We start from the raw sequence: 24296 nt of genomic DNA, 5'->3' as shown, positions 1-24296 counted from the left end.
TTTATTATTAGCTTGTTACAAGTTGTAATATTGTTATTGTGTTATTCATGTAAATAGTATGTGTTTCCCAGAGTACACAATGTTACTTTACCAGGGTCCAATAGACAATTCTTTGTCTCTTAAATGAAAGAAGTCTTTGTTAATTAGGGTTTGTGTAATATATAGATGTTGCGTAAGTGGAATTTATTGAATTAAAAAAATACACGGAATGTTTAATTCCGCAAGAATAATTCCGAATTTTTCAAAAAAAATTCCGCAAATCCTGTAAATTTCTTTTTCTTGAATTCAAAAGTTGTTCTAATCTTTGTTTAATAATAAGTGGCGAATCTCTCAACACGTTCACTTTTTTTTTAAAGGAAATAAAGAAAGTAACAAGCATAATAATCTTCTAGACAAACTTTTTTTGCAGATGTTGGTTTGACCACTAGAACATCGTAAAATTTCCATATGATAATGCGACTCTTGGTATGAACAACCGATCTGACTATTGATTTTCCGTCACTATCCTCATTCAAATTTTTAGCATTGGACTTTAAGGACAATTTTAATCATAATAACGATACCCAATTTACAGAATAAGTAATCTATTTTTTTGTTTGTTTTTCATACTGTTATTTCTCTATAATATCTAGATTTAGTAATTATTAGTAATCATCATTATGAGAAACACTACTCAACGATCAATTTCGTCTAATAGACCTGTTGTGACAATAACATCTACCGTATATGACAGAAGGGCATTGGACATAAATTCTGATATCCCATTGATTAACTCACTTAACCATTTAACTTATTTGACTTCTAATTCTGCTAAAGTTAGGGAAACAGTGGCAAATGATGGGGCATTAGATAGACTAGTATCTATTTTACGTGATTGTCATCTAAGTTTGATGGATTGTTTACAATTTGGAATCAAAGATAATGATTTACATTTAGATGTCACATTACCTAATGCAGAAAGAATAAGACAACAGAAAAAATTAGCGTTATGTTCATGGAAATGGACTCTTGCATTTCAATGTTTAGTGTTGACAGGCACAAGAGGTACCGAAGCAACTAGAAGAAAAGTTGTATCATCAGGGATAATATCTGTATTAGCTACAGTTCTAGATAATTATCTTTTGTATTATGCTAATTATGATCATTTAAAGGGTGAATATTTGAAATTTGATTTGAAAAGTTTAAACTCTACAAATATGTATTTACTTTTGTCACAAAACCACGATGAAACTTTTGAAGACTATATCAAAGAACTAGTTGGGAAAGATATCCTTGACATATCTTCTGATAACAATTTCATAATAGATTCATTGATTCAACCTATAGGTACCAAACCAATTGATTTTGGTAATGTCTGGAGTAAATATAAATTATCCAAAAATATATTAAATGGGCAAATGGAGATGGATAATATGGATATAGTTGATTTGAATCAAGCACACTGTAATACTAAAAATAATAGAACTGAAAATTTGACAACTAGAACATGTGTTTCAGAGGGGTCTTCTAATGAGGTGAGTGGTAATTGCCATTTTATTCAGGATGATGAAATTGAAGATGAAAATTGCTTTTTGGAGGATATTGAGCAGAGGCCATCAATATTATCCCCTAGAAGCATGTTTTTAGGTAGGATTATACCGAAACAAGATGATTTGATTTGGTCTTTACAATTATTGGCATTTATATCGAAATATACATATTTAAAACCTCAACTACAAAGTGTTGAATTGGTTAAATCTTTATCTTTTAGATCAATTATAGAAAGAGTAGAAAAAAGGTTTTCTCAAATTGAAAACAATGTTGAAATGAATAATGAAAACATCAATAATTTCATGACTTACCAGAATTTAGTGTTACCTCAAAATATTATGATTCCGTCAAATAGTGGTGATAATTTCAATACCAATAATAATAATGATAATGATAGCAAGAATCAAAAACTGTTTACTGATGATAGTACTTCTTTAAACATTCAAAATATTGAGGTATCAAACTGTAATTCTGAGATCGATAGTAATATCATGTGTGAACTGGAAAGTTTAGTCGAGAAATGCAATATTATACGGGATAGAGAAAGAACTGTTAAATTCGGGAATAATTCTTTCTTTGATAATGAAAACAAAAGAATATCACCTCATTTTATTATAACAGAAAGAAATCGAAAAGAATTGCGTATTGTAAAAGAATTTCATCGTAATTGGAACTATAACAAAATATCGAAGCAGTTGAATTATGATTGCTGGTATAATGTAAAGAATAGGCAATTGCTTAATATTTTTCCCTTAGTAGAAAAATTCACGGTAACTCCAGAAAACACACATGACGTGATTTATTGGAGTTCGGTTATTATGAGAAATTCATGTCGTAAAAATGAAATTACAGGAGTCAGGCAGTGCGCTAATTTTGACTGTGGGAAGTGGGAATCATATCCAAGGGAATTTGCAAAATGTAGACGTTGTAAGAGGACAAAGTACTGTTCTAGAAAATGCCAATTACAAGCTTGGACTTATCATAGGTTTTGGTGTCATGAAGTTACATGTAGTTCAAAGACAACAACCTCTACTACTGATGTAAATACTAGAGAGGTCAGTCCTAACACCACAGGTGGATTAGCAAATGCTTTTTCAACCACCATTTCCAATGAACAATTGACAAGTGTTAACAACAATGGGAGTGATAATACTGATAGACACAACAACGGTGGTAACACCACTAGGAACACTAATCAACCCAATAATGCAAATATTTTACAGACTTAAAGTATTAAAAAAAATAAAAAGAAAGTTTTACAATTGATGGATATAAAATTTTGTGGATTGGTGTATTTTCCTTCCATATAGTATATCTAAATTTCTGCCTTACATTTTATTCAAAAAAAAAAAATTACAAAAAATTTCAAAATATCTTTCAAATTAATTTTAATTATATTTTAGCATAAATAATTTTTATTCATATTCAACTTACAAGTAGCTACTATACTATTGATACATGGTATTTTTTGATCATGTATTTGCATCTATAATGATATTAAAAATTTTTGTAATAACGTCATTTAATAATCAATGAAACTTTTCTTATCACATAAAAAAACTAATTAATATTATAATTTAATTTTATATTCTTTAAAGATTACCTTTACCGATCTTTTTTTTTTTGATATAAAAAACGATTTTTATTAGAATTTTCAAGGTGCAACTTTACATTGCTATTGTTTTGTTAGTGGAAAGGTAAGGGAAGGGCACACTTCAACCTTTTTTCTCAGATATACTAATTGTTTGTGGTGGAGCAGGTAAATCAAAGTAATTGAGGTTCTTCCCTTTTCTTTTTAATATAAAACATTTTTTACTTAGTTTACTTTTAAGTGAGGATGATGATTCTTTATAATTTTGAATATTTTGGAAGAATGCCCATTTTAGTATCATAACATACATTTCAAAAAACGCAAAATCAGGCCATAGTGAATCACTGAATTCTATTGTGGCATTTTCATGACATTGCCATAACATATAATCAGAGAGTCTTTTATGTCCACTTGTTCTTATAACTAAATCACATTTGTTGGAAAAACCTTCAAAATACATTTCATTTGAAAGGGTATCTTTTGTAATTTCTTTTTTTTTATTGATTTTATCTTGTAATGAAATCAATACATTCTTACCTATAGAATGAAGTATATCATTACGAGAGGTATAGGGTAAACATATATAGACTATGAACGTTTCTCCAGTAGATGTAAGGGATTCAACAGTTTGGATTTTTGCCTTAATTTTATTGGATAATAAAGTCTTGTCACCAACAATTTTCAATTTAGAGCCATACAGAGGGTCTTTATGATCGTTTGCTCTATTTGCAAAATCATTTAATTTAATGGAAAATAGTTCCATTAAAGTGTCAACTTCCTCCTTTGGTCTTTTAAAATTCTCAATGGAAAAAGCATAACAACTTACACACTTGACACCAACCTTCTTACAGATATAAAGTAAAGTTAAAAGTGTAACTCCACCAGCTTCATGGCCCTCTTTCAACGGAATATTTTGACTTTTTGCATACCGTCTATTCCCATCCATAATAAAGGATACATGTTTGGGAATGGGTCCCATCTTTAATGCATAGATTAATAGATCTTTAAATGCATCGGTAACTGTCGATACAAAAGGTATTCTAAAGACAATACTAATCAGAAAATTTCTTTTTAATTGACACCAGTAATAGATTTGCATAAAAATTTCCATGAGTAAGGTAATAAACCAAACAAATGGAGCTTCAAAATATGTTGATAATTTCTTTGTTAGCATGTTATATATATTTTAATAATTTTGTTCTTGTAGTGTGCTGTTATCGTGGTCTCACTATTTATTTTGTATGTTATCTGAAGAAAAAAACCGTAGAATTTAAAGAACTTGGATGGCTTATTTTTTCTATTTATACTTATTTGTTTAATAATGTTGTAGCAAATCTTTGAAAACGGCTCTAACAATTAGCCGCCCAAATACACTTTCCTTTTTTTCTACCATTTTTACCATATAGCCTAAAAAGAAACGAATAGAAAAATGACTTACAGTATGATTGGTAGAATGGTGTAATATACAAGGATGTAAATTTTTTTCTGGTAGTTATATTTTCTTTTAGGAATCTGAGTGAAATTATATTTGAGTTGAGAGAGATATGAATCATCTGTGTGATTTTATTAATCATTTGTGTATTGATAATAAACATTGTATGAAACATCATTATAATAATATATATATGTATATAGAGAATGGAGGAAGGTGGGAGGGAAAAAGTAGGAAAAAAAATAAAATAAAAAAAGGAAAATTTACTCGATAATATAATGAATGCTAATGGGAATATCTATCTAAAATTATTGCAAATTGTTCCACAATCTTTACAAATTAAGGTGTTATTATTAAGATGTGAAGAAAGAATGGTGGAATCATTGTTCATAGGTTCAAAATTTGTTCCTTTACAGATATCACATTCTAAACCATTCAAAGAGGACCTGCTAATAGAGTTTTCTGACTCTATCGAATAGGCCAAAGATGTTGAACTATGATTCCTATGGAATCTTGATCCTTTTGAAAAGGATGAATGATGGCTTGGTGTTAATGCAGATAGTGAATGACGTACATGAGTAAATGATTTTGATCTTTTTGGGAAAATTTGTTGTTTATGTGTTGTTGAATCTAATACATTATCATTGTTTTCGGGGTTTTCATGGATATCATACATATTATTACATGAGTGTGGCCTAATGATGTTTGATAATGCAGAATGTAAACTGTTGCTCCTATGCAGGGATGGTGATGTTAATTTCAGTGCATTCATGGAATGGTACCCTTTTTCTAGTTTATAATCTTGTAAACTTTTCAGAATTATGTTTTTTAATTTTGAGGATAGGTCTGCTCTAAAAATACGGATTATACCTCTGTTATCAGTAGTTACTAAAATAGTACCAATAGCTTTCACAGCATTAAACATTGTATCTGAGTTAACAGAAATATTACTCATTGAAAGTGATGAATTGATCGCTTCATGATCCCTACTTTTATAAAAAAACTCTAGAGACAATTCACATAAGATGTCGTTGGATAGTGATAGTGCTTTAGATGTTCCTATTGGAGCCATTATAGCTGTGGTGACTGCACTTTGGTGAGCTTTAAAAGCGATGTAATGTTTATTCTTAAGAGGTGAGTTAGAGTACGGTAAAGATGATGACGGGTGTAAAAAAGAAGAAACTTTTATACTATTATGTCTTGAGTGTGTTGAAGAATGTAAAGTTGTGCTGGATGATGCTGTAGAAATAGTCTCATTGGAATATGTCAAAAGGTTGAATGACCGTGGTTGATCTTCGGTAATACTTTTTTGACTAGATGACCTACTTATTGTATTAAATATATTCTTAAAACTTCTTGATCTACTAATATTCCTTCTTTCAGAACTCTTATCATTTGCCAAGTTTGGTTGTTGCCCATTAACATAGGATTTCAGTTTCCAACAGTAAACCCAACCATTATCACTACTTGATAATACAATAGGAGCTTCAATTTGAGATACACTAATATGTGCAACATGCGATGAATGTTCATTATCAAATCCTTTCAACGTCTCTACCAATTTCTTTGTCCTTAGATTAAATACTCTAATTTTTGAGTCTTTACACGTGATAATAGCTCTTAACGAATTATCATTGTCATCAATAAATAATTCAATACCAGTAATACGTGGTCCATGATAATATTTCCTATATTGATCTGGAAAAATACAAGAGTTTTGTAATCTTTGCGTTGAAGTATCAGTGATATGAAATGAATAAATTGGCTTCAAATCGCGAGTTGAAAGAAGAAATACAAATCCATTGAATGTTCCTATAATAGTATATTTGGCATCACCAGGAGAAAAAGTAACATATGTTATGAGATCCTGACAATCAAATTCATTAGTAATTTGATGGTCTAAAATAGACCACAGCCTACATTTGTGGTCAAGACATCCACTAATAAAGAATCTATCATCGGTTGGATGAAAGGCAACCGATGTAACAAAATCTGGATGTCTAAATGTCTTTAAGGATGTTGGTTTTTCGGGGTGCCATAACTTTACATTATTATCCATAGAGGAAGAAAGTAGAAAATTATTTTTCGACCAATCCAATGATAAAATATCATGTGTATGTTCTTTATATAATCTGTACGGCTTAGGATCAAATACAGGAGCAAATAGATGTTTCGTAGAATCGCTATTCATAGTTTCTTGAATATTTTCCAAACTTGAAGAAGATTTAGACATATTTTGTGATCTTAATATTTTAGTCCTTAAATCATTGGTAGAATTGCTTCCTGATCTCACACATACCCTTTCCACAGGTGTACTTAGAACTTTCCAAATAGCAATAGTACAGTCCTTCCCCCCTGTAGCCATGAATTTTCCATCGCTACTAAATTGTGTTGTCCATATAGCTTTTGAAGTAGGTTTGTTATTATTATTGTTGTTAATATCATTGTTATGATAAGCTAAGCGTTCAGCAGATGGTCTAGGTGAATCTATTGGTGATACTAAGCGTGAGTGTGTATGAAGGGTAGAACTCTCTAAGATATCATCATCTTTCGTTATACCGACATAAGGACTTAAGGGAGGCGATGATTTGATATCTAATAAAGATGTTGTATTTAGATCATTGTCTAGGGGGGCCTGCAGTTCCTGCGCTAAAAATAGTCTCCTAAACTGTTTGATTCCTTTTGTCTTTTTCAACATTTTAATATGAGAAGGCTCTCGTAAAATTCGTTCAAATTGGACAATATCAATATTATTAAATAAACTAATTTCATCAAAAATGTTTTTCTTTTTAGTTTGAGAAAGTGTATTTCCATGAAGTCGAGCTTGCACTTGTGATTTAGTTTTCCTTGCTGATCTCCCATTATTAATACTTTCATCTACCACAGTATTTGAAGCTTGGTTATTCCTTCTTTTCTCCTTTCTTCTCTTAATTGAAAATTCTAATGGTTTAATATCTGATAAATAGTCATCGTTTGTATCATTTAAATTTTTTTTAGAATCTGGACCAGATGATATAGAAAGTGAACTCATTTTCGTTTCAATTATAAGTGGCTTAGAATACTCATCTGACTCTTCAAACGAAAGATCATTGGATGACATTTTTTTGTGAAACACCTCTTTTTTTTCTGGTATTTACTCAGTCAAAAAGACAAGATGTATGGCTTAGGAGATGCGAGAAAGGAGATGTGGGAAATATATACTATTTATTAATCAGCTTGTAAGAAGTTATTTATATGTTGGATTTTGTAATCTGATTATATTCAATAAAATTTGTATTAGCCTGTTCTTGAAACCATAAATATTAAAGTTAGATGAGTTTAATTGTATTAACAGGTAGTGTGTTAAAATAGCTTCAGATCTGTGTGGAGCCGTGTGATTAGATGTATTGATTCGTTTATGGGTGGTATTTTTTAAGAGCCGATGCTTACCAATAAATTTTTTTTTTTCTTTTGAACTTGAGAAAAAAAAAGAGTTATTTAAAAGAAAAAGTATTGTTGTTGTACAACTTTAAAAGAAGAATGGAATGTTACTTTGGATGAGAACAAAAATGGGCTCGTATTTTTATAAGATACTCGAAAAATACGAAACACCCAGTAATTTATAATTTCAGAGTTGTTGTAATCAGCAAGTTTTGTTAACTAATAAATCATTAAAATCATTAAAATCATTAAATTATATGTATACAATAATACCACCTTTTGCGAAAATGAAAGGCAATAAATATATATATATATATATATGAGGGGGGGAAATTTATACTACAATGAATGCTCTATGTACGAACAGTTGGTTCATCAGTGCCAATGAATTCTTTCAATTTTAAGAATTCAATAACTGGTGTCATAACGGGTTTTAAGAAATTCTCAGCGGTTAAACTGTATTTAGTCTTGTCATCGGTGTATTGTTCCAAATATAATCTAATTGTGGCACCAGAAGAACCAGTACCAGACAGTCTAACAACAAATCTAGCACCGTTAGATAATTTAACATACAAACCTTGATGTTCTGACACAGAACCATCCAAATCAGTGTATGAGAAGTCACCACCTCCAACAACGGTTAAATCTGATGCAGTTGGGAATTTGGAACTTACAAGGTCTGGCTTCTCGATATAGCTTCTCAAGTGATCGATAACTTTAGCAGCATTTTCAGTAGTAACATGTTCATAATCGTATCGAGTGAAAAAGACTCTACCGTACTTGTTCCAGAATTCATCTTGAATGATCTTAATTGACACTTCTTTGTCTGGGTTATGTTTATTGTAAATGGCAAGGACATTTAACCAAGCAATGATAGCCCAAACACCATCTTTCTCTCTTACGTGGTTCGAACCAGTACCAAACGATTCTTCACCACAGATAGATAATTTCTTAGCTTCAAACAAGGCGCAGAAGAACTTCCAACCAGTTGGAACTTCATAACAGTTAAGACCATGGGCTTTTGCTACACGATCAATAGCACTTGAAGTCGGGAAAGAACGTGCTAGACCGTATATACCATGTTTGGCGAAATATGGGATTTCACTAGCATATTCGGCGATGATGGCAACAGAATCACCTGGAGATACGAATGCAGGACCAGCACCATATATCATATTTCTGTCACCATCACCATCGGAGGCAGCGCCAAATTCGATATTTTCTTTATCAACTCTATCAACTAATGACCTAGCATAGGTTAAGTTTGGATCTGGATGCATACCACCGAAATCCGGTTGCGGATGCCAGTTTTGCAACACTTCATCTGCGGACAAACCGAACTCATCAACAAAGATGGCCTTACCATATGGCCCAGTGACACCATTCATACTGTCAAATAATAATTTCCAATTCTTTTCTTTTCTTTGTTTGTGAATAAAGCTCTTTATTAGTGGGAAATCAAAGATAGTCTTTAAGAAATCGACATAGGCTTGAGTTGTATCAATAACATCGATCAATAAAGGACCATATTGAGCGTTTTCGACGATTTTATCTAGTTTCAACTGGGGAAAGTCTTCAATTATCTTATATTCAGTCAATTGTTTAGAGATCTCCCAAATTTTGTTTGTGACAGGCTCAGGTGCAGGACCACCATTAGACAAATTGTATTTGATACCCATATCATTTTTTGGTCCACCAGGGTTGTGGGAAGCAGTTAATATGATACCACCTGTGCATTTTTCCTTGTATGTTCTAATGATATGTGAAGCAGCAGGTGTGGATAGAAGACCATTTTGACCGATTACTAATTTCTTGATACCATTGGCAGCACCAATTGCGGCAATCTTATATAAAATAACATCATTATAGTAACGACCATCACCACCTACAACCAAGGTAGCACCTTTTGAGCCCTCCGGAATAGCAGACATGATAGATTGAATAAAATTTTCGGTGTAATTTGGCTCATTCATAAAGACGACAGTCTTCTTACGAAGACCTGAAGTACCAGGCTTTTGGTCTTGATATGGTTTAGTTGGCACTGTTTTTACTTGGAAAGACATATTAGTAATTGAGGGTTGAGTGTTTGTATAACTTTTTCTTGTTTGGTTAGCTGGTTACTTTCATAATAAAAGTTTTTATTTCCAAAAAAAAAGAAAATTGAGCGTTCAACGTAAACACATTCTTAGGTACTGTCAAATATGTCAAGTACAATTTATTTACATTTATATATCTTCAACTATGTACATCTTATCAGATCATGTGCCTGTCATGTCTTTCGAATCTTATTCTTTACCCCTTGAACAAAAGATCAAACAAAAAGAGTGCAATAGGAAAGAAAAAGAAGCTAAAGCCAAAAAAAACAATTGGATATTTGGAATTTGTATTGTATTCTGTATGGTTCGTCTGTTTGTTTCTTATCCCTCCCCCCCCTTTTTTTTATTGTTTACATTTTATAGATTTGTTCTGTTTTCTTTTGTTTTCTTTTATTTGATTTCACGCTCGAGCTTGAGAAAGCATATCACCATTGACGGTGTTTGGCTCCCCACCTTCCCCTTAAAATTTTGTCATACAAAGAGTTTTGTGAAGAAAGGAAAAAAAAGAAACAAGTACCCCTTAAACAAAATGTTATTAAAAATAATTTTGACGGCCTTACTAGCTCGTAAAGGCCCATCCAGCTTCTTATTTGTTTGTAGTTTTTTTAGACACGGAACCTAAAGATATTATTCTGATTGCTTGTTTATGAATATTTGTTGCATCAACAGTATATTTACGGTACAAAAGACATACAATAAGAAATTGGCCATCAACAACTATTCTTTTGTGATTTACATTACAAAATTTTCATGTCATTTTATTAAAGGAGTTAAAACAAAAAAATAATGTTTACGAGTAATTATCAGCAAAATATTTTTTTGTTTTTGTTGTTTTTTTTTAACTTTAAATCTTTTGTGCCTAAACCTTTTCAGGGGTCAGCCATTTTTCCATCTTTGGATAAAGGAGAATTAAACTATCCCACAATGGTAATGAATCAATTAAGAGTTTCTCGCACTGTTGGAAAAGAATGATCAACAGGCTTTCTTGATCGTTATACATGGATGGTACGTTATATTATCAAATTATCAAATTAGTCTGCCACGAAAAATTGATATCATATATATATATGTACGTATATAGAGAAAGAGAGTTAGAGAGGAAGCGAGTGAAAGAAAAGTGAATAATTAATTGATCAAGTTATTTTAGTCAAGATCAAATTGAGATGGTCCTAACTCAGTAGCTAACCAATACTTTAATGAATCTGAACTTTTCTGGTCCTGTGTCAAAGTCAATAACTCACCTTCTTGTGTTTGCCAAGCTTCTTTTATCTTATTTTTATCTTCTTCACTTAATTGCTTTTGAATATTAACATAAGGCGTAGTTTCATCTTTCAGTAATTCAGGAAACTGAGGCAACTCAAATTTTTTGAAAGTAGCATCTTGAGATAAGTACTTTTGTTTTACCCACTCATGCAATACAAGGTTTTTATAATGCAATGTTACGTGTGGCTTTAATGTTGGGTCATTGTTTAATAAACTATTTGTACTGTTGTTTTCTGGTAATAGAATGCTTGTATTATGTCGGTTATTAAGTTCGCTGTAATGTCGATATAATAAAGCATTATCTAACGATGCATTATCATCTGTATCCATCGAATTAATGAATTTTTGCATTAGGTCATCATCTAATTCATTTTCTTCTTTCTTAATCTTACCACTTGATGTACGTGGATTTAATAATGAGGGAAATATCATATGTTTTTCATCCTCCATATATGGTAAGACATTTAATATCATTACTCTGGTATGTGCATTATAGTTAACGTCAGATTCATCTGAATTAAAATTAGGCAGGTAATTTGATGTCGAAATATCTGAATTACTAACTAATAAAGGACACAAACATACCATACTAACTTCTCCGTTAAATTTACTGACATATCGTGCAATCGCAATCTTATCGTGTTTTAACATCACATCAACAAGAGTACTAAATGAACGTATATCTGCCTTATTACCTAATCTTGTATCAGGTATAATCATTGTTGACTCTGAGGTTAAATATTGTCTTGGTAAAGATAATCTCGATGCAAATCCTCTAATATCTAATCCAGGGGCTGCATGGTACCCCATTTCTTCCGATAATGTGGGAGGCAATACCACATAATCTGATCCGTATCTATATGCCTTAGTAATATTTTTAATTCCTACTGCAATATTATTTGATTTTTCGTTGTTTTTATTTTCTTCACTTTTTATTTTAATTTTCATTTCTTCTTTTATCTCCTTCTTTATTTTTATGGTATCATCTTGTGATTCAGTTGTTTTATCTGTGGTCTGAGATCGTAAAATTTCATATTCAATGATAGATTTTACAGGGAGGTATTCGTATTGTTTACTATCATCACCTTGTGGTTCTCTAGATTGCTTAAGCATAACCTTTCTGTTTAAACCAGATACAGTCTTAGTAGCAGGATATCCTTCTACAGTTATACATAAAGAAAACTTATCTTTAAAAAATTTTTCACGGATCCTTAAATCTGAACTGGTGATATCTTCAACATTTGCACCAAATCTTAATTCACCAGAAAATATTCTAACTGGCTTAACCAAAGGAAGTTGTATTTCATCTATTTTTTTCACCAAACCTTCAAGTGAAACAACATTTGAATCAATTCCATATTTATTTTGATATTTTATAATTTGATCCCATTGACCACTCTCACAAATACCTGTTGAAGATGAACAGTTGACTAAAATTAACTTTATATCACCTAGTTGATCCTTAACAAGATCCAATTCATCCACTTCTATATCGAGATTGTCTAGATTGTCAGAAAATATCACTATCTGTTTTTTTATTCTTTTATTGTTAAACTTTTCTCTTATTTGAATAGCAGATAGAAGTATGGTCTTAATTACCGTCTGTCCACCTTCATCTACCGCTCTTATTTCATCTAAATTGTTATATTTAGTGAGACCAAAAATTAAAGAATGCATTAACTGGCCATTTACTGGTGCCATACAGGAACATAACTGGACTATATCTTCGATGTCTTGGTCATTTATAACATTGTATGTGTTACATATATATAGACTGACATAGTCAGTCTTTCTCATCTTCTTACATTTCTCTATAAGTACAAATTTTAAATATTCGATAATAGAATTATATTGTTTTGATTGAATTAAGGAATGGCATCCGTCGACGATAAAAGAAGTGCATTCCTGAGACATTGAGTTAAAAATGCAGCTGGCAAAAATATCTTGAAGGTATAGGTTCAAAAAAGAAGATCATTGGTTCTATTATTTTGTAGTTTCATATGAGTTACTCTCAACTCTTTGAAAGATATTAAGAAAACTGGTAAAAATATTTTTTAAATTAATAAAAATTTAAAGGAAAAAGAAAAGAGAAGAGATAAAATAAAAGCAAACTGTTGGGCATAAATATATATATATATATCTGTGCTAGAATGATATATTACCAGTTTGAGTAACATGTAAATATAACAAAGAGGAAAAATGTTTGTTTTGCACATTCAATATTACGGAGATAAGATCAAACAGAATCAAAGTAAATTAATATATTATGAAAAATTGCCAAAAGGTAAACATATATAAGTAGATGACTTTACTTATTAATTTTCCAATCTGGATGAATAATATATATACATTATATCGTATGTTTCTTGTATATTTATATAATTATTAATTCCCAATCAAGAGATCGAGGGAAAATTATTCTACATATCAACATAATAATAATACATAATAATAATAATATACAATATGATCACCGACGCTAAAAACATGTATACTAATATTATTCGTCCAGAGGAATCTGTTTATAAAGAAATGGGTGTTAGAGAATCTATTAAAAAAGACTAGAAGTGACCAAAACAAAGTTCAATGGATATTTTGTTGTAATATAAATGTTGTATCTTAAATATTTTTTTTCAAAAATAATTATAATTGTTATAACAAAAGCAAAGTTCCCATAAATAGAAGAAAAGTGTGCTAGAATATATTATAAAAAAATCATTTCACAGCTCTAAAATTTTAGAACTGGTAATATTTTTTTAGAACTCGGATGTTAAATGGTAGAACTCCATGGTAGTTCAATACTAGTACCAAAATGTTTCTTTAAAATACATATATTTTTTAACAGGATAAACTTCTTTTTTTACAATTATAGAAATGTTTTTTTTTCAAGGAGTATGAGAAAGTAATTATTTGTAGAGATGTGAATCTGTAATTTTGGGACAAATAATATTTTTAAAACTGTAGATATATTCTTAGATAGAATTAATACAAAACAGAGTATTATGGATCACCTCCTCAAATTTTTTTTGTAGGTAACAGGATATAATTACCAACTAATTTTTTTATTGAAATTGTATATATAGTTATTTAAATTTTGAGAATATTTTAATATATTTCTTTTGTATCGATTAGATCTATTGGAGAAATATTAAAATTCAAAATCTGTTTTAATAGATTGTATTTATATTCTTTTTTTCACAAGAGATTTTATTGGTTGTTGTGTTTTTTCTATTTAGGGACTTAACAAAATGTTGTTATAATTGCATATATACTTGATTTGAGAGGAAATATTCCAAGTTTTATTGTCATGCTAATGGAAGAACATTCACTGTTAAGAATTTTTTTAGCCTTCAACTTTTATTGTCATTTTAAAAGAATATGTAAGAAATCTTCATTGGAGATCTTGAAATACACAATTTATGGCAATACTTAGTATTGAGATAAAGAACTTGGAACAATTGATACTCTACGTCCAGGTTGTAGGTTTGTCCGAACATCTGTCATGTTGACATTAAGGAAAAATTGTTGAGAATGTAATTTAAGAGACCTCTGAACATTGAAAATGTGTTGGAGATAATCATCAACATTAATATTTTTATTATGTATTTTGGGTCCTGCTGAACAAATATCAAAAATAATAATAGTAAGAATTACGGAATTGATGTTCATATTTTAGTGTATAATTTGAGATTACCAGTCGGATATATTGGACGAATGTATATGAAGAATTTGAGTGATAATTACAGATGAATTAATAAGAATTATCGGTATATAAAACGATTGTCACAGATAATAGATATATTAATAAATAAGTATATAGAGTAACTTTTTTGTTCTAAAAATAATAGTAAATACTAGAACCAAGCAAATAGAGTAAAAAAATAATTCTACAGTTTTTCTTTAAAAATAATTAGTTGTTATTTTTATGTTTTATATGTTAATGTAGGGTCTTATTATCAAAAATTTTATTAAAGCTTGTTATAAAAATAATATAATGATATGATATAAACTTATGATAGAATGTTAACGGTATTATGACGCTAATTTAGATTGTTTAATTTTTTTAATTTACTTAATCAATATATTAGTTAAAATATTCGATGTAATTTATTTTATATTTGGTTTGTTTTTAATATGAAATTTGATGAAAGTGAGCGCCTGTAGTCATTGGATATACAGTAAACATCCTTGATATTATATTAGATAGATTTAGTATACAAAAATATAATAGAGTTCTTCCCTTTTTATTTATATATATAATATATTATGATAAAATATAGAAGATAATCAAGAGAAGAAACATGATATGAAAAAAAATGTTGGCTTTATATATTTTCATATCTCGTCTATCTCGTCTACGTATGGGACCAAATTTATGATGAGGTTTGTTTATGTATACTGATGAGCAAACAATACGTTCTCCACTTTTTGCTTATCAATTAATGTTTACTAAAATCTAATTGGTCTATTATTTATTCGATTTCAACAAAATTTTATAACTTTTTCACTCATTCAGTATGATACATTTAAATTATCATAAATATTTCTAATTATATTTGAATGTTTGATACGAAAAGACAAAGAATTTTATTTCCAATATATATAGCAGTAATTTTATTAATTGAATAGGACCATTAATTTTAGATATACTTTGTATGTAGTTTCTTTTAAGTAATACTGTTATAAAATTCATTTTTAAAAAGTTTTCAATAAGTTTTGTTTATTTTTTAGAAAGTTTTTTCCTCTCAAATTATTTTTTATATTTAGTTTCTTTGTCACAGTTTTAATATAATAGATAAAAGATGTAAGGAGCTATCTTAAATAATATACCAAAATATAAATATTAAATGTATATATAAACACTTACAAATTATATAATTGGTTAATTCTAATGTAAGGAACCTAACTGGAAATCTAGTAGATACACAATTTTGAGGGTAACACCTGAGTATCTGAGTGGAGGATTGGTTCAGCCATGTACGCAGTGGCTCGCATAAGGTATTGAATCTGATTGGAGGATTTCCAAGGAGTGAAAATTATATCAGATCTTGTCAAGAGGCCTTTGATTATTGAAAGATATGCTAGGGGTAATCATCTTATTTAAATACATCTTAGTAATGATATTAAGAGGCAACTCTTAATATCATACAAGATTAAGAAGAACAACAACAAGAAGTAATTATACTATATCAGGGTTATTAATTAGTGATATATAGAGCTTACGTAAGAGTGTTTATACTTATACTAGTTGATATGATTCATCCATTTACATACAACAACTCTTACATCTAATTATTAAATAGATTAATCCTAGTTATTCGTGTTATTCTTCGTTAGATTAAACCTATTATATAGAATACGAATATTAATGCTGACAATTACCTCTAACACTATCTCTCAATAATCAAGGGTGTCTTAAGTAAGCTTCTTAGTAATTTGCCACCAATGTCTATCCGACGATAGTTTATTTGTTTAAAAACACTTGCAACCTGCTCCCAGAATTTCGAATGTTCCGGGTCTTCCGCCTCGACATTAGGTGCTACCCGCAGAATACATATTTCAGGATTTCCATTTAGGACTCCTTACATTTGGTTTGTAACAATATATATATATATATAATATTTTTTAAATTAAACCGTTTTCAATACTACACCCTTTCTAATTTATATACAATTAGCAAAATCCAATAATAATATATATAACTAAAAAAATTTACATAATTCTTCTATAAATAAAAAACGGTTCTTAATTGAAAACTACTTACATCCACAAGGTATTGTAGATTAGATGTAATTATAGCAAGTTTAACAATTGAGAATTAGGATTTTGAAATAAAAAGAAAAATATAATTTTAGAAAAGAAATTATGTTTCCCAAGTAAGTTAAAATCAACTCAGCAAAAATTAAAGAATAACATAAAAAAAGTAACTATAGTGAATATACTACATGTATTGGATGCCTGCAGCCTTAACCAATGAACACATTAAATATTTTAGTTTATATGTTGCTCGCTTTTTTCTTCTGTTTGTACATAATACATAGATATATACGTATGGATTATATAAAAGTAACTAAAGTATCTTCTTATATTTTATTCTTTTTTGTTTATTTTTTATTTTTTTTTAAAAATCTTTCTTTTCTTTTATAGATCTAGACACCAAATGTATCATTGTTTCCATAACAGCGTCTTTAATTAATAAAAAACTTCTTTAATATTTACTGTTCATGGTAATAATTCCAGGAAGATGAACTAATAAAGTATGGCTATTTGCCATATATTTTATCGCTTGAGAAGTTTTTGAGAAGTTTATTAGAATTTATTGAGTTATTTCAGTCATCGAATATAATATATGAGCTAATTAATAATATATCAAGATGATTGATAGAGTCCCAGAAACATATAAAAGGACGATATTTTAAGAAGAAAGAATGTAGTTTGTGACCATTTATTTGTATAAAGTATATAATAAAATAATAGTAAGCAACCAAGCAATAAATAAATAATGAATATTAAAATAATATAATATCTCTATATTATCCATTATTACCACCTATCTATTAGAGAGTATTTTAATTGGTTTGTCGGTTAGTTCATCCGTCCATCCTAATCTATCCGTTAGATTATTAGATTTATGAACCCTAATTAACAACACAACATCCTGTAGGATGAAGTGATCAATGGCTTTATATTGTACAGGAAAGGCAGATAGTATCAAACAGATATTTAAATAATCGAGACAGTTACTAATATAATCGATAATATAATTACTAAAACAGCCTTATATCTTGAGCGGCTTTCGTCGAGCTTATATATTTTCTTATCCTTATTCTATTTATATATATATATAATATAAATCATCTATAAGAGAAGGGTTATGGAAATTAACTCTTTAACTTCAGAAAACGTTGCCCTTTTATATGTTCGCTGGAGCTCGACCAATTACTCAGATTGATACATTAATGAGCTTATTGATCCAAACCCTAAAATTTACTACACTAATTCAGGTACACTAGTGAATTAGTAACTGAACCCCAATTCACTAGTTATGGTAATCGGATGCACTAATGATAAATAGTATAATTATTATGGTCATTAGTAACACATGTGTGACTTATTAAAACAATAGGTAAATTCTAGATTCATCAGAATCTTATGTAATTACACTGGAACTAATCTTTTTATTACGCAACATCTAATGTTGTAGCACGCGTATGGCTTATTAAAACAATAAATAGTTCTAGATTTATTCAGAATCTTAGGTAATATTGTTGGTGATGACTCATCTATTATACGACGATAACCGTTGTAATATGATGTGGTCAGAGGTTTGTATTATTTGGGAAAGCGCTAGAAATATCAAACGGATAATCTATTAATAATCGAGACAATAATTGATACAATTGGTAATGCAATTATTAATACGGTCTTATATATTAACGACTATATCGAGCTTATATAATTATTCTTGTCGATGACTTGCTTATTATTTTGCTTGCTGCTATTTTATATAATATATATAAATTATATATAAGAGAGGAATGATGGAAGATATTCTTTTATCTTCAGAAAATGTTGTCCTTTTATACGTTTTCCAGAACTTGATCAACTATTCAACTTGATATATTAATAGATTAGTAACCTATATCTTTATTATTAGTTACAATAACATAATCGAAGATCATAGAGCATTTAGGACAATAGGTTATGGTGGCGTAGTAGAAACCATAATGAACACGGTGTACATAAACATAATATGTTATGGTGGCGCAGTAACAAAGATGTGTGAACACGCTGTACAAAACAGGTGATAAACGGACACGTTGTACTTAAAACACAATAGATCACTTTAGATTCAGATAGAATCTTACATAATCTCGGTGACATTACCTCTTTATTCTACAACAATAGCTGTTGTGGAATAGAATAGTTATAACCATCAAGATTACATAAGATCCTGAATGAATCTAGAACTATTTATTGTCTTAATAAGTCATACACGTGCTACAACATTAGATGCTGCATAATAAAGAGATTGGATTACATAAGATTTAACAAATCTAGAATTTACCTATTGTTTTAATAAGTCCCACGTGTATTACTAATTACCATGATTAGAGAATTGAGGTGCAGTTCTAATGCACTAGTGCACCTAAATTAATGTAATAAATTTTAGGGTTTGAATCAGTCAGATCATTAATATACCAATCTGAATAATCGATCGAGCTCCAGAAAACATATAAAAGAACAACGTTTTCTGGAGATAAAAGATCATCTTCCATAACCGTTTCTTGTAAATAATTTATATATTATATAAACATAAATAGAACAACAAGCAAGTAACAAAATAAGTAACTTCGAATAAGTATATTAGCTCGTTAAAAGTCATTCAATATATAAGACCGTTATAGTAATTATATTATTGACTATAGTTGATTACTGTCTCGATTAGTTGAATAACCATTAATATTATTTGCACTTCCCTGGAATACACAAAGAATCTCACCATCTCATATTGCGATCAACGATGTTGTGGAATAGAATAGTTATAACCATCAAGATTACATAAGATCCTGAATGAATCTAGAACCAATTAGTGTATTAATAAGCCTTACATGTGCTACAACATTAGATGCTGCATAATAAAAAGATTGGATTACATAAGATCTTGGCAAATCTAGAATTTACCTATTGTTTTATTAAGTCCCACGTGTATTACTAATCACCATGATTAGAGAATTGGGATGCAGTTCTAATCCAGTAGTGCACCTAAATTAATATAATAAATTTTAGGGTTTGAATCAGTCAAGTCATTAATGTAGTAATCTGAATAATCGATCGAGCTCCAGAAAACATATAAAAGGACAACGTTTTCAGGAGATAAAAGATCATCTTCCATAATCGTTTCTTGTAAATAATTTATATATTATGTATAAACAAAATAGAAAAGCAAGTAACAAGTCAAGTAACTTCGAATAAGTACATTAGCTCGATATAAGCCGCTTAATATATAAGACCGTTTTAGTAATTATACTATCGACTATAGTTGATTACTGTCTCGATTATTTGAATTACTATTAATATTATTTGCGCTTCCCTGGAATACACAAAGAACTTCACCACACCATACTACAACAAACGACAACAGTTGAAGCGCAAGTGGTTTAGTGGTAAAATCCAACGTTGCCATCGTTGGGCCCCCGGTTCGATTCCGGGCTTGCGCATGTTTTTACTACTGTGTAATATTGTAATGTAATATCCTTGATATTACTGTTTAGGGTTTGTTTAGAAAAATGAGGGTTGACGATATTTTTCTAAACTTTCCTTTTTACAAAATTTTACAAACACACATAAAAACAGGAGTAACCAACATAAATACAAGAGAGCAACCAAGAAGAAGGAACAAGGAAAAAGGGCTACCTAAGTTTAGATATAGTATATAAGTGTATACTATTAGGTTAACTTAGATTAGGGATATAGATATATAGATATATAGGAATATTACATCTAGAGATATGGAAAGAGTCTATATCTTATATCTATCCAAGTGAAATATTATTGAGATTTCAACAAGATTAACTGTTATCAGAAACACTTAACCTCAGGGGTATTACAGTTTTCATCTATTTCAAAAATTAAAAAATCTCCCAGGGGTGAGTCGAACACCTGATCTTAAGATGTTTTGGGATAGTTTGCTTAGTTTTACTAAATTTATGTAATGTAATCTTGAAATGTAATTTTTATTCACTAATTGAATTAAATAAGAAAGAATCCCAATTCTTATCATTATATAGAATCTATGTAACAATTATATGTCTCCTTGAGAGAAGAAACAAAGCATAATATCAAAAATTCTTCTAAATGATAAATCAACTGTTTACATCAAAGAAAGCGTTTTAATCAAGTAAAGTCTATTCAACCATTTTTTTTATTTATTTACTAACCATCTTTCAATTTTCAACGCCAAGGTTAACCAACTTTATATTTATTGAACCCTAATTAAAAATATTCAAACAACTCACATATTATCAACTACTTTAAAAAAAAAACATGGCTTAAATAACAATCATGCTTACTTTCATTTTTTTAGAAAGAAAGTTTCTGAATAAGTGAACAGATGATTAACTAACTATTCACTGTGATTATTAGCATCACTTAAAAGAAAAAAAATGGTACTACAATATACGTAGCCCTTCCTTTAAAAATTATGGTGTGTTTTTCTTTTCTTTTCTTTTCTTGGTAATTACTATCATTATGATAGCTGAACCCTGCAGCAACAGAAAATTTTTTTTCTATTTAACAAGAATAAACCTGTTGAACTTATCTAAAAATAGAAATTAGTCAACCGCGTTACCTCTAGATCAAAAATAGAACAGAAAAAAAGGAACCAGATCAGCCTATTCTTGTATAATAACCAAGCAATATTTATAGATTGATTAGGAAATTAAATATCCACTAAACACATTATAATTACTGTATTTGTAACTGTTTATGATTATGTCACATATTTCAAAAAAAAAAAAAACAATAAATAAGTTGATATCTAAGTTTCCATTTTTAGAACAAACAAATGAACAAGCAAACACAATACAATAACCTCACAATTCTAACATTGGGATATATCCTAATCAAGTAATACATTTAAACAATATTTTTTCTGTTATTAGAAGTATTATTATGAAAAAATTTAGTTTTACTTTTTTTTTAGTTAATTTTCTTGATTGCTGGTATTAAAATTTCCTTTTTCGTGTTTCTTTTGTTTTATTTTATTTTATTCTATTCTTTTTTTTCTTTTTTAGCGTTAATTTGTTTTGCATCTCCCTAAAAGTTTCCAAAATATCTGTAACAAAAAACTGAGGGCTGATGTTTCAAAGAAGTAGGAAAAACTTTAAAATAATTAGGTTTTTTAAAAACAATCTGTGATATTCCATAATAAAATTTTCTTATATATTATTTGTGGGTAATACAACTATACGTGTTCTTCAGGGTTTTTCAATGTTACTCTGACTTATTTTTTTAAATCTACAAAGGGGGGGGAGAGGCGCAAAAAGGAGTAGAGGAATCCTTTGAAAACTTTCCCCTGATATTTCTTTTGTTTCATTATTCCCTAATCTTGGTATTTTATATCGGTATATTCTTATTCATCAAGATCACAAAAGGAAACTTCCTCGATTGACAATAGTTAAATATTACACAACACAGCCTGTTTTATCAAGATTATTATCACTACTATTGTTATTCCTTTTTTTTAGTCCAGATTATTATTGTTAAATAGTGAAAATATATGGGTCAACATATCTTATAGCAATAATTTCTGTAAGAGGGAAAGAAAATGGACAAAATACATTTCACTGGTCCCATGTTTCTTTCAGTCATATATAAAAGGGAGTAATTCCATCAAGTTAGAAAGGGTAAATACGCAGATTTATATCTGTGCTTTACACTTCTTTAATTACAAAAAAAACAAAAGGAATCAGAATAACAACAACAGAAGACACTGTTACATCTCAGCGAATTATATCACATATTTTAATACATACATAAGAACAAAATGTCTAAAACTACTTCCGTCTCTGCTTCCACCAACTCTGCTTTAGTCTCTACTGGTGTCGTCGCTGCTTCCTCTGTTTCTGCTAGTGCTCATGCTAACAAGACTTCTACTAAGACTTCTACTAAGACTTCTAAGGGCGATGCTGCTGGTTTAGTTGCTAACCCAGTCTCTTGGAAATACGGTGTTGCTATCCTAATTTCTACTATTGGTTCCTACATCTTAGGTTCTGAATTCTAAAATTTTTGATAAGAAGAGCATATTCATCTGTTTTATTTAACCTAACATAATGATACATGTTGTTTTTTCTGTTCAATGCTTCATCATGCACTGTTTTATTCCATTTTAGATGTATACAATTCATATACATATACATATACGTATATATCTGTCCCCAAATTAAATGAAAGTACTGCATTTTTGTATTCTATATACATTTATAAGAAAAGAAAAATGAATATATTTACTTTAGTAAGGTTTTTGTTTGTAATTTGATCCGTTTTTAGTTTTGTTTTCCATGTGAGTATTTTTGTATCTGGTGTCAAAAATGGCATTATCAATTTTAACGTATTTGCTTTGAAAATTTTATTGGTAAAAAGTTTGTCAAAAAGGTACATAAATCTTATTGATTTACAACATACAAAGAACAACACATACTAAAAAGTTACAAAACAGATATAGTGAATGGATAGATAGCGTTCATATCTAATCTGAATTCAAATAGACTGTTAATTACTGCTTTTTCCATTTCTCTTTTTCTTTTTGTTCTTTTTCTTTTTTTTTTTAAATCAAACGCTACATACATATAGATAATTTTGACTATTACAATGACAAGCTTCTTTTCAGGTCTTTGGAACAGTATATTTCAACCTGGTGCAAGTCCACAATTAATTCTAGCTACTCATGCATCTTTCATTGCATTACTGTTAACATTAACATGGTTAATATTTGTCACAAGAGGAAATATCCACTTTATTGCATTATTTGTAATTGCCACATTGTTATGGCTATCTATCATCTGGTTTATCCAAGAATTGAAAAATGTTAGATTAATGACCAACGAAGAATTAAAGGAACAAAACATCAAAGATAATAATAATAATAATGATAATGGTAATACAGGAGAAAAGGACAAAAGTTCCGATTCCAAATCCAAAAAAGATGAACCAACTAAAAATAACAGGAAAAAAAATGATAATAATTCAGTAGTATATAGTTCTGGGATTTCAATTAGCAAGTCAAAGTCCAGAAAAGTTTAGTTATATAAGATGTTCCCATACATGTACAATCATTTTTTTATCTAGTCACACGTACAAGTATGTACATATACGTATATATTTTTTATGCACAACTAGGATACATCTATTAAATGAATAGCATGCCCCAACTTTCCTCAGATTCACTGTTGTCTCTCTCAGT

At 29.4% G+C, this 24296-nt stretch overlaps 8 protein-coding genes and 1 non-coding gene across 9 annotated transcripts; 5 read left to right on the top strand and 4 right to left on the bottom strand.

Annotated features, from left to right (window-relative positions):
* Positions 1-659: 659 nt before the first annotated feature.
* Positions 660-2759, top strand: MUB1 (MYND-type zinc finger protein MUB1; the record flags this gene model as incomplete). Its single annotated transcript, XM_064860643.1, has 1 exon — positions 660-2759. The coding sequence occupies one exon, from the start codon at positions 660-662 to the stop codon at positions 2757-2759; it is 2100 nt and encodes a 699-aa protein (XP_064717660.1).
* A 486-nt stretch (positions 2760-3245) lies between these two features.
* SRT1 (ditrans,polycis-polyprenyl diphosphate synthase) lies at positions 3246-4295 on the bottom strand (the record flags this gene model as incomplete). Its single annotated transcript, XM_064860642.1, has 1 exon — positions 3246-4295. One exon carries the CDS (start codon positions 4293-4295, stop codon positions 3246-3248), a length of 1050 nt encoding a protein of 349 aa, XP_064717659.1.
* A 556-nt stretch (positions 4296-4851) lies between these two features.
* Positions 4852-7653, bottom strand: LAF1 (Laf1p; the record flags this gene model as incomplete). The annotated part of the gene is made up of 1 exon (XM_064860641.1): positions 4852-7653. One exon carries the CDS (start codon positions 7651-7653, stop codon positions 4852-4854), a length of 2802 nt encoding a protein of 933 aa, XP_064717658.1.
* Positions 7654-8326: 673 nt separating this feature from the next.
* On the bottom strand, positions 8327-10036 carry PGM2 (phosphoglucomutase PGM2; the record flags this gene model as incomplete). The annotated part of the gene is made up of 1 exon (XM_064860640.1): positions 8327-10036. The coding sequence occupies one exon, from the start codon at positions 10034-10036 to the stop codon at positions 8327-8329; it is 1710 nt and encodes a 569-aa protein (XP_064717657.1).
* A 178-nt stretch (positions 10037-10214) lies between these two features.
* PWA37_004137 (uncharacterized protein) lies at positions 10215-10691 on the top strand (the record flags this gene model as incomplete). Its single annotated transcript, XM_064860639.1, has 1 exon — positions 10215-10691. One exon carries the CDS (start codon positions 10215-10217, stop codon positions 10689-10691), a length of 477 nt encoding a protein of 158 aa, XP_064717656.1.
* A 521-nt stretch (positions 10692-11212) lies between these two features.
* YKU80 (ATP-dependent DNA helicase YKU80) lies at positions 11213-13246 on the bottom strand (the record flags this gene model as incomplete). Its single annotated transcript, XM_064860638.1, has 1 exon — positions 11213-13246. The coding sequence occupies one exon, from the start codon at positions 13244-13246 to the stop codon at positions 11213-11215; it is 2034 nt and encodes a 677-aa protein (XP_064717655.1).
* A 7236-nt stretch (positions 13247-20482) lies between these two features.
* On the top strand, positions 20483-20553 carry PWA37_004135. The gene has a single exon. It is a non-coding gene; the product is annotated as a tRNA-Gly (tRNA).
* Positions 20554-22880: 2327 nt separating this feature from the next.
* On the top strand, positions 22881-23117 carry NCW1 (Ncw1p; the record flags this gene model as incomplete). Its single annotated transcript, XM_064860637.1, has 1 exon — positions 22881-23117. One exon carries the CDS (start codon positions 22881-22883, stop codon positions 23115-23117), a length of 237 nt encoding a protein of 78 aa, XP_064717654.1.
* A 587-nt stretch (positions 23118-23704) lies between these two features.
* On the top strand, positions 23705-24136 carry PKR1 (Pkr1p; the record flags this gene model as incomplete). The annotated part of the gene is made up of 1 exon (XM_064860636.1): positions 23705-24136. The coding sequence occupies one exon, from the start codon at positions 23705-23707 to the stop codon at positions 24134-24136; it is 432 nt and encodes a 143-aa protein (XP_064717653.1).
* Between the last annotated feature and the right edge of the window lie 160 nt (positions 24137-24296).

This window comes from Arxiozyma heterogenica (assembly GCF_036370985.1).
Source record: "Arxiozyma heterogenica strain weizmannii chromosome Unknown scaffold_5, whole genome shotgun sequence".
Taxonomy (NCBI): domain Eukaryota; kingdom Fungi; phylum Ascomycota; class Saccharomycetes; order Saccharomycetales; family Saccharomycetaceae; genus Arxiozyma; species Arxiozyma heterogenica.
Note: the sequence above shows the minus strand (reverse complement) of the source record. Positions and strands in the feature narration are given on the sequence as shown.